The sequence below is a fragment of the Sinocyclocheilus rhinocerous genome, unplaced genomic scaffold (assembly GCF_001515625.1).
Source record: "Sinocyclocheilus rhinocerous isolate Xijiao unplaced genomic scaffold, SAMN03320098_v1.1 scaffold528, whole genome shotgun sequence".
In the NCBI taxonomy this organism is placed as follows: domain Eukaryota; kingdom Metazoa; phylum Chordata; class Actinopteri; order Cypriniformes; family Cyprinidae; genus Sinocyclocheilus; species Sinocyclocheilus rhinocerous.
The window spans coordinates 521,445-532,678 of record NW_015634004.1 but is presented as its reverse complement, the minus strand read 5'-3'; the positions used below and the strand labels follow the sequence as shown (position 1 = coordinate 532,678).

At 34.1% G+C, this 11,234-nt stretch overlaps 1 protein-coding gene across 1 annotated transcript in view; it reads left to right on the top strand.

Annotated features, from left to right (window-relative positions):
• LOC107744832 (collagen alpha-1(XXVIII) chain-like) overlaps nt 1–11,234 on the top strand; it is a 34,484-nt gene that overhangs the window by 9,250 nt on the left and 14,000 nt on the right. Inside the window, exons 8-18 of the mRNA XM_016558654.1 lie at nt 890–934; nt 1,049–1,093; nt 2,050–2,103; nt 5,544–5,612; nt 6,680–6,748; nt 6,845–6,913; nt 8,478–8,546; nt 8,877–8,945; nt 9,840–9,908; nt 10,017–10,085; nt 10,196–10,267. Of these exons, the coding sequence (XP_016414140.1) occupies nt 890–934; nt 1,049–1,093; nt 2,050–2,103; nt 5,544–5,612; nt 6,680–6,748; nt 6,845–6,913; nt 8,478–8,546; nt 8,877–8,945; nt 9,840–9,908; nt 10,017–10,085; nt 10,196–10,267 (699 nt within the window). The remainder of the gene's footprint in view (nt 1–889; nt 935–1,048; nt 1,094–2,049; nt 2,104–5,543; nt 5,613–6,679; nt 6,749–6,844; nt 6,914–8,477; nt 8,547–8,876; nt 8,946–9,839; nt 9,909–10,016; nt 10,086–10,195; nt 10,268–11,234) is intronic.

Here is an 11,234-nt window from a genome sequence, read left to right as displayed (position 1 = left end):
TGTGTGTGCTGTGTATATTTATTATGTATATATAAATACACACACATACAGTATGTATTTTGAAAATATTTCCATGTATATATTTATATTCATATAATATATATTATATATAAATATATTTAATATATAAACATAACATATTTTTCTTAAATATATACATGCATGTGTTTGTATTTATATATACATAATAAATAAACACAGTACACACTCATATATTATGTAAACAAAATCTTTTATTTTGGATGCGATTAATCGCGATTAATCGTTTGACAGCACTAATATTTATTTTACATTTATTTTACATACACACACACACTACTTTATAGTGTATATATACTGTATACAATGTGTGTGTTTGTATATACATATTATTAATGACTCAAGTTCAGTTATTTGCAAATGTGAACTAATTACACATTTGTACTAATTATTAAAGATAAAAATATTAAATCTAAAAAACAAATGACCATGTTGGTGGTGATGTCATTTCCTGTTTTATGGTTTTCTGGTGATAAAAATTGTATTACACAGCACTGACTTTTATTTGGACAAAATTCATTTTTATTTCAAAACAAAACTGTAACATTAATTATTAAGTTTAAGTTAGTTATTAAGATTAGTTCAAACTATTTTTAAAAAATCCAAGTCCAAGATTGTTTTACACCATCTAGACATTTTTGAGACTTTAAGCCTAAAAATACCAATAAAATTAATCGTAATTCACAAATTAAAATGTGTTGTCAAGTATGTATGTATTGTATGTATGAATTGCATTTTTTTTTATTATAATTTAATAGATCCAGACAGTAGATTAGTGTCACATGATTGACCAATATGCAAGAATAAACTTAAGACTGTTGTGATTATGATTTTTTCTGACCGTCTACAGGGTGAAAGAGGAGAATGTGGCACTCCAGGAATCAAAGGAGACCGAGTGCGTAACCCTTCAGAAGTTACAGTTTCTGCACACTCCTCCAATATGTTGTGAACACAATAATACAGTATACATTTCAAATGCTACATTTGTTTATATTGTACCATCTGATAGGGTCCTGAAGGTCCAGTTGGTACTCAAGGGTCCAGAGGTCTGCAGGTGGGTCTGATACATTTATTTCATATTTATTTTAAAATATAACATCTGTCTTTTTATTTAAACATATGCGTATGTAAAATGTTTAATCACATTGTTTACTGTTTACAGTTGTTTTCTTTTAAAGCCATACTGTTGTTTAAAGCCTTTAACCTTTAAAAGTGTTGCAACAAAAATTATTTTCAAAGTTGTAAATTATTTGTGAAATGTAGTAGCAATTTCTGAGTGTAAATTGTTTAAAAGTAAATCCTCCACCAGATTCTTTTTTAGTGTGTAGTTGATTGACAGGTGAATAGGTGGTCATTCGTTTTTGAATATGCAAACGTGTTTGAGTGAGCCGTTTACACCTGTATTTAGCATTGACCGCTTGCATTTAGATCACCTGAGACAGTTGTTTGTATTTCAAACTAAAAACTTTCCATTCGTTTATTTCAAACTAAATCCGAGAGCTTATTTTGAAAAATGCGTGTTTCCAACACAAGATTAAGAAATATAAAAGGTAATAACGGTGACATTTTATATCACAATGAGAACTTTTTTCTAGTCATTCTGAGTTTATATCTCACTTTTGTCTTGCAATTCTGAGAAAAAAAAAACATAATTTTCAGATGTAAACTCAGAATTGTGATATATAAACTAAGAAATGTGTGACAAATTAATTTGGAGTTTATATCTCACAATTCTGACTTTTTTCCTCGGAATTTGTGAGAGAAAAAAAAAGTTAGAATTGTGAGATAAAAGGTTTCCTAATTTTTTATCCCGTGGTGGAAACTGGCTTCAATATATTTCAGGAGGTAAATGTTAAAACACACATGTTGAATTTCCCCCAACATATGATTACATGTACATTTTACTGTATTGTAAAGCAGCATAATGCTTTGGTGTCTACAGATAATGTCCTAGAGACTCAAATGTTCATGCTAGACACTGTAACACACCCTTTCATGTTTCGCCTGCAGGGTTTACCAGGACCACAGGGTGACATCGGACCAGAAGGCCTACAGGGAAAGAAGGTCTGTGGCTTATAATCACAAACCATTATCCTGAAAATTTCAGCTCATTATATTTAACACGCACACCTGGAAAAGTTTCACTGTCTCCCATGACTCCAGAAGCCGTTGCTTATTCGGCATGCTATTGTGCATGAGAAACCCCACGCACTGGAAGCTTGTTTGTTTGCTATATCCATTAGATAAAATCCATTCGAATGTTCTGGCCAAAATGAATGAGAAATATTGATGCATTCACATTTCTTTTTGGGTTAGGTTAGGGTTAGGGAATTATAGGGTTAGGGAAAAAGGAATTATCATTTATGTCCATTTCTGACTAAATGATGCACTCTGAAGGTAGCAGGAGGTGCAGAATAGAGTTTTAGAATTTCACTCCATTATGTTTCTAGGCCTTGACAAGGACAGTATGATATATGTAAATATTTTATGCATCCATTTACAATGCATTTGAGATTTTATTACACTCTTAAAAATAAAGGTGCTTCAAAAGGTTCTTCAAGCTATGCCATAAAAAAAACATTTTTGGTTCCACAAAGAAGCATTCAGTTAAAGGTTCTTTAAAGAACCATCTCTCTCTTACCTTTTTATAATCTGAAGAACCTCCTTTCGCCACAAAGAAACTTTTGTGATACAGAACGGTTCTTCACAGCGCAAAGTTGTTGTATTTCCTCAGCGACCAGCACGGATCAGCTCCAGGCATGTAGCGGATATCGTCCTCTTTTGGAAGGCCAAACAAAGTCGTTTCGCTTTCACAACGAAACACACAGCGCCTTCATGACATGGCGGCGGCGGCAACAATACTACAGCGAGAATAAAAGTTACGCCTTCTTTCTTTGCGTGAACATTTGGGCGGCGTTATGCAAATCTTCCCAGATCGTGACGTAGGTATGTGGGGGCGTGTTAGAACGAGCCGTTTTAGGTAGGTGTGGCTGACTCTTAACTTTTATAAAGAATATCTCTTTGGATTTGAGACTTTAGTCTTTGCAGCTTTACAGACCTTCTTTATGCACCAAGAGCTTGTAACACTCCAAAGAGAAAGGAAAAATTGAAATCGCATCATATGACCCCTTTAAAGGTTCTTTATGGAACCATTTAGACAAAAAGGTTCTTCTATGGCATCGTGAAGCACCTTTATTTTTAAGAGTGTACTTGTTTTAGTTATAATTTTAAAGGAATAGTCCATCCAACAATTAATTTCTTTCATTATTTACTCCTCATGTTGCTCTAAACCCGTATGCTATTATTATTATTTTTCTGTGGAATACAAAGGAAGTAACAACAAATATTTAAAAGTTAATAACACTTTTAATTTGTTTACATACAGAAAGCTATAGACCTTAATCATATTGATTTTTACATGGATAAAAACAAAGCTGTGAGGGACAGACTTACAGTCTTTACAATGGCATGCACTGTATCAAGGTCCTCCTAGATCACATCATTTTCACAGCTCATAACTTTCAAAACTGTTTTTTGGAGTTTTTATATACTGAGAGATTTTTCAGAAAGAAGTTTCGTCAGCTGAATACACGTTAGTATGCTCTTAAACAACAGTACAATACACGAAACACACAGTACTTGTATCCCTAACAGCCTCGTTTTCATTCCTGTCAAAATGACCCTGACAATGGTCTATTGCATGGCTTTAGAAATTGACTGTTGGCATGAGTCATATGGACTATTTTTATGGCTCTTTAATGGTGCTTTTGTTTTTTGTTTTTTACATTGACTTTGACTATGAACTATTATTATATTGAAAATAGATGCAATTCTTTGATTCTTTGAGTCATTGATTCCAATTGAAAAAAAAACTAAAAAAACATGAGGATGAGTAAATAAGTTATTTGAATTGTTAGGTGAACTAATCCTGTATGTTAGACCAAATCCTCTGTGTCTTCTTTCAAAAGAGACCATGGTTATGTCTGCAGTGTAAAGGGTTCACAAACTGCGTCCAGTTTAGTATAAGCATGCCTTGCACTTGCATGAATGAACGTGTTTTGACATGTTTTGGATTTCCTTTAATAGAGGTCTGCTGCTCTGCCAGTAGTTTCCCCTTGTTTAATTTAACTGCAGGAAGCATTCAGAGGTTTAGACAGCTCTGCAGATGTCCTCACTAATTAGGGATCCTTCTTCATACATGCACAGGTTCACAAAACTAGTGTCACAGACCGCCATGAAACAAATGGTTTTGTACTTCATCATCTAAAAATAGATGATACCGTGATAATAAACAGGCATTATTATTTTAAATAATAATCCTTACTCCCTGAGGTTAAGAGTCAACCAGTGAGATGCTAGAAAGTGCTTGTCAGGTCACCAAATGGACTATGGGTGGTCTGAGATTATTGTCTTGGAAGCTAATAACAGTAGAAATGTGCATGATGGAAAAATGCTGTGCAAAGTAGAAATTCATGCACAGACATGCAGGTGACGTGAACGAAGAGAATTTCCAGCCTGTGGAAAGGCAGCACAGTAAGGGGATATTGTAAATGTCATGAGCAGATTTGTGACTGCTTGCACTGACCTACTTGATTAAATTGGATTGTACTTTGCATTTTCTGACAACAGTTCCTCTCTATATTGTTCAACTCCTGGTTGAAAATGAAAGGCATAGTTCACCCAAAAATGAAAATTAGTTGAAAATGTACTCACCCTCAGGCTATCCAAGATGTAGAGGAGTTTGTTTTTTTCATGGGAACCGTAATGTAGCATTACATTACTTGCTCACCAATGGATCCTCTGCAGTGAATGGGTGCCGTCAGAATGAGAGTCCAAACAGCTGATAAAACATCACAATAATCCACACCACTCTAGTCCATCAATTTACATCTTATGAAGTGCAAGGCTGCTTGTTTGTAAAAAAGCAAATCCATCATTTACACGATTTTACTATAAATTGTTACTTCTGGCCAAAATACAAGGCCATAATCCATAATAACACTTATACAGATGGTGCAATGCTACTTAAGCACCCTAAATATGGACAGGCATCGTAAATAATTTAACGGTTCTGGTTCCGACTTTAATTCCCCGATTACAAAGACTACTTTTAGTAGTTCTGAGGTGATATATATATATATTTATATAATGATTTATATATCATTTACTCACTCTCGTTGTTGTTCCTGTATGAATTTCTTCCTTCTCTTTTGCACAATATTTGGAAGAATGATGGTAAACAGTGGCAGGTAGCCATTGACTTCCATAGTATGGAAGAAAAAAAAAATACCATGGAAGTCAGTGTCTACCAGCAACAAATGAACATTCTTCAAGTGAAAGAAATGGGTTTGGTACAACATGAGCGTGAATAAATTATGACAAAATTTTGGGATGAACTATCCTTTTAAATAAATACATACATGAGACCTGATTTCTCTCATGAATGTGATGTTTAATGAATTAGATGTATGTAATCTGTTGTTTTTGTTTCTAATTAATCACAGGGTGAGCGCGGCTCTGCTGGCCCACCTGGAATTCAGGGCGACAGTGGAATTGGACTTCCTGGACCAAAGGTCAGCTGTATTTACCTTTTTGACTGCAAATTCACTTAAATTCTCCAAAATCGCCGCAAACAAAAAGACTTAAAAGCTGGGGAAAATGCCTAAGCTGATTTACTGGGTTTAGTGTGTTTAGTTGAGTTTTGGTCATTTTTCAGCTAGGAGACCAACTAAACCATCATAACACCAGCTTGGCTGAGATTTAAGACCAATTTAGACCAGCAAATCACCTTAGGCTGTTTTAAGATGTTTTTTGTTTCCTTTGTCAGTGAGCCACCTTAACCATGAACCCTATAAAGCCTACTGTATCATATTTGTTACACAATTTTTTTAAGGCCTCTATATGATCAACATTAACAAAACTTTGCTTAAAAACCATTGCACACAATCTACAACATGCCCTCTGTTGTCCGATTGAGGTTTATACTTTTTTAGCAAGTAAAAGTCCTTTTAGTATAATTGTACAAGTGTATTGTAAAGTGTATTTTTGCTGTGAAAACTTTACTGATTTTTATACAGTAAGCTTAAGAATAGCTTTTATATTGTTAGTAATATTTACTGGACTGAAGCAACGTAGGTTTACTTAACTATCCATATATCATTCATTAGAAAAATCATGTAAAAAAAGTATCAAAAAGTAGCTTTTGAGGAACGTCTAGTTGTCTAGTCTCTCCATCATCATTGTATTGCATTGCATTACATGTTTTGAAACTACAAAGCTTTGATCATAAAACTAAGCATTTAAATATCATCTTACAAAGACATATTATTGGGAGATAAAGAGTGAAAACTGATATTTACAGTATATGCATTTTATGCAAGTAGTCTGTTATACTGTTATAAAGACCTCATTTACATTTCAAGCCATAAGAATTTCATTTTACTTTTTGGCCTTATAAATATCAGCATCTTCACCAAATTGCATATTTTTGCTCAGTTTGAATAAAAGGTGATTTTCATTGTGCACATTTTTTAGATGACATGGATGGTAATGGTAGTGGATTCTCAGATATGCTGTAATTTTCTATGGAGTATTTCTTACTTATTCTCCTGAATTGTTCACGTCTTTGATCCGTCTGCAGGGAGATATGGGATTTCAGGGGAGACCAGGTCCTCCGGGTCCGCATGGCATAGGCGAGCCAGGTCTGCCTGTAAGTACAATATTCAAAAATATTCAACACACACTGAATTTACACCCATAGATTTGACTATATGACATTTTTTCTCACATTTCTTCAACAAATCAGGGGCCTCAAGGGCCACAGGGGGTTCTAGGAGAGAAAGGACCACCAGGAGAGGGCTTTCCAGGTCAGAAGGTAAGGTTAGCCCAAAAACGCCATGTTCTCACAAATGTCTCTATGCTCTTTAATCTACTTGGAGATTTGTAGCAGCCAAAGGCAATCTGAGAAGATCTACAAATGCATTAAAGACTCGTAATTTTTTATAATACCTCATTAGAGGCTTAAAGTTCCCTGGTAAATCCTCATTTCAACACCCAAGGCTATTAATTATTGTATGTTCCGGATAAATTAGCTGAGCATTACCAGCCTGAGGATGCAAGACTTCTATAAAGACTCTTTGTAATCTGTCTAATGTTAGCAGTCTAACTAGGTCTACATCAAAGCCAGAACTGTGCATAAAATGTAATCGTAAATTAAAAATACAGCAAAGAAATGTGATTCATGTCAAGGAGAACCTCAGTTCTCTGAAAACCTTCACACAGTAGCTAAACTAAATTATATCTCAATATTTTTCAGATTTATGATGATATTCAGTATTCATGAAGATGCAAATCAAGTTTTGAATCAATTTGAAGTGAATGAACTGAGGGGCGTTTTTAGGATGTTTAATCAATAGTTTTGACCCATTTTTCCAGAGAAATAAATGTATTGCTTTGGATTCATAAGTGCTCTAGATATATCAAATGTTTTGTGAATATTATCATAACTCTTTATAATATTCCTTTATCTTTAAGGGAATTATTGTGAAAATGATAAGCCATCTTGCATTTGTCATTAGTTTGCATATACTTACATGTTGCCTTTTCTTATCAATTTTCTTTCATCAGTTTATTTCATGCTAATATTTACTAATTAAATGCATTTGACGATAAGAAATAAGTGTTATTGTTAGCTGCAACTAAAACCACTAAAAATAGTTTTCAGTAATTGAAATAAATCTGAAATAAAATGAAAACAATTCAGTTTAAAAAACTTAAACTAAAAAAAAAAAAAAAAATACAACTAAATAAACATAAAAATGAATGTTTATTTTTAAAAAATATTTCTCTACATGGAAATATGAAAAAAAACTAATACAAATTATAAAAACAAATTACTCAAACTTAAATTAAGTTTAGAATGAAAACCGCAAATATAAAAATAAAAGCTCATTTAAAATAAATAAATCGTATAAAAAAAATACGAAAATTACTAAAACTAAATAAAAATGTAAAAATAAAACTAAATAGAATACATTTAGAGACAATAATACATTTTAAAATATAAAAAAATAACACTGGAATTCATTGCAGGTGAAGGTTTTATTTTAATTACTGTTAATTAAGTGGTGTTTGAAATTAATTGGTGCAACACAACTCAAATTAGAATAAAACCGAGATCAAAAAATCTTGGATTAGCTCTAATTTAATCCTTATCAGTGCAACCGACCATCAGACAAATTGAGCCACTGTGAATAAACAACAACTAGGGCTCACTGAGGGATTACACTGTATTATTACCAGTCAGAACAACAGGTGTTTTCTAAATCCCACAGATGAAGAAACAATACATGCAATGCAGTAAATGCATCCGAATGGCAGAGAAAGGGAGGCTAGCATTTCAGAGACACTGGGCTGATGACGCCTCTTTTGTTTGACAGGGGGACCGAGGTCTGGAGGGGCCGAAGGGACCAAGAGGACAGCCGGGCACTGGAATCAAAGGCGATAAGGTGGGCTGTAAATATATCAGCCCATGAATGGGATTCACACAACCACACCATCTACGACACACAAAAGGCTTAATGAAGTATGTAAACTGGCCCTATAAGTTCCCATTTAAACGCAGGGGACTTATGGGAGGGTAATAAAGAGTAAGAAAGAGCAGATGGGAGGGCGGCACAGCTCTGTGGGAAAAGATGAGTCCTGCTCACCTGCTAATACTGAATAAAACACCAGTCATTTCTTATTCTCAAAATAGACAGATTATTATGTCCCTAAGTTAAATCTTTTAGAGATGTATTACTCTATCTGAAACGGACTCATCTTTTTTGTGTCTTCAGGGTGAGCTTGGGCCTCCAGGTTTACCAGGACCGATCGGACTCCCAGGGATTGGCATTCAGGGAGAAAAGGTGATACTTATGTGACTTATATGTGTTCTTAACTTGTTTACAGGGTCCAATGAATTAAGAAAATGTACATTAATGGACATGCATTATTTCATAAAATGCACCTTGCCATAACAAAAAGACAGATGAATAGTCACATGATCCTTCAGAAATCATTCTAAAATGCTAATTTAAGAAACATTTCTTATTATTATCAAAGTTACAAACTGTGATACACTACCATTCAAATGTTTGGTTTAAGTAATATTAAAAAATATTAATAATAAAAAACTTAAATTGCATTAAATTGATTGAAAGTGACAGTAAAGACATTTATAATATTACAAAAGACTTCTAATTCAAATAAATGCTGTACTTTTGAACTTTATCAAATAATCCTTTAAAAAAAGTATTACGGTCTCCACAAAAAAAGGAACCGGCAAAACATTGTTGTTGACACTGATAATAATAAGAACCTTTATTAATCTTTGAGCATCAATAATATTAATCGATAATAACTAAGCAGCAAATCAGCATATTCAGTGATTTCTGAAGGATCATGTGACACTGAAGACTGGAGTAATGATGCTGAAAATTAAGCTTTGCGTCACAGGAAAAAAATTACTTTTAAAAATATATTCAAATAGAAAACATTTAATTGAAATTGTAATAATATTGCAAAATATTTACTGTGTTTTTGATCAAATAATTTAGCCTTTGTGACCATAAGAGATTTCTTAAAAAACACTAAAAAACTAACAAAAAAAATATTTGATTTGTATATGAGAAAGACTTTCCTATGTTTTTTAAATGCAATAAACATAATAATTTAAATGCAATGCTATGTTTATTATTTCTATCATTATTATTAGTGATCTTATATGTTGGGTTTTCTAATGCAATATTTCTCAATATCAGGGTGTTGAGGGTCCGAGAGGGCCTCCAGGAGGAAGAGGACCATCAGGAGAGGGTTTCCCCGGGCCCAAGGTTGGTACTGCTAAAGGCTAAAGATTATAATTAATGGCAAGCTGTAAAAGGAAACATAAAATTTGTTCTTGGCTTAATCTTTTGATTATTTTCCATTTTGTTCTCTAGGGAGAACATGGTTTACCAGGAGAGATGGGAACCCCGGGAGAGAGAGGGCAGGGCGAACCTGGAACAAAGGTTTGTGGTGTAGGCTCAAAAATGTATGGGACATTTGGGATGGAAGCTAGTTTTTTGACCATGATGAAGACTTTACAAGATGGCACTAAGTACTGATATTATTTCTTCAGGGTGAACCTGGTGCATATGGACTGGCTGGTGTACCTGGACTTCCTGGGGAGGATGGAGCTCCAGGACAAAAGGTAACTCCGCTTTCTGATGTCTGGACTGGTGTGAGCTCATCTAACGTGACTGAGATTGAGTGTTCTGCTCATTAGATAAGTCTCTAGGCAAATAGGCAAGTTAAGTGGATATTAACAGAGGTGGAAAGAATATGAAAATATTCTACTCAAGTAAAAAATTTTACTTAAGTACAAGTAAAAGTACCAGTCTAAAAATCTACTCAAGTAAAAGTAAAAAGTAGCTCATTTAAAATTTACTTAGTTACATTTTAACAGTGGGAGGGAGGCAAAAATGGGACAGGCCAAGGGTGTCAAACTCAGTTCCTGGAGGGCCACAGCCCTGCACAGTTTAGATATAACCATTAAACACATCTGATCCAGCTAATCTAATCATTTAGGCTTATTTGAAAACTACATGGTATGTGTGTTGGAGCAGGGTTGGAACTAAACTGTGCAGGGCTGCGGCCCTCCAGGAACTGAGTCTGACACCCCTGGGATAGGCCTATGAATCTCAAACTAGTTGTTTTTAATTAAAGTAATCAGTTATTTAGAATAATAAGACATTTGGGCTGTTACAAGGGAAATTAAATCAGTATCAACAAAATTCATCTTTGCAATGCAGACAAGTTAAGTGGATATTAACAGAGGTGGAAAGAATATGAAAATATTCTAAGTAAGTAAAAAATTTTACTTAAGTACAAGTAAAAGTACCAGTCTAAAAATCTACTCAAGTAAAAGTAAAAAGTAGCTCATTTAAAATTTACTTAGTTACATTTTAACAGTGGGAGGGAGGCAAAAATGGGACAGGCCAAGGGTGTCAAACTCAGTTCCTGGAGGGCCACAGCCCTGCACAGTTTAGATATAACCATTAAACACATCTGATCCAGCTAATCTAATCATTTAGGCTTATTTGAAAGCTACATGGTATGTGTGTTGGAGCAGGGTTGGAACTCAACTCTGCAGGGCTGCGGCCCTCCAGGAACTGAGT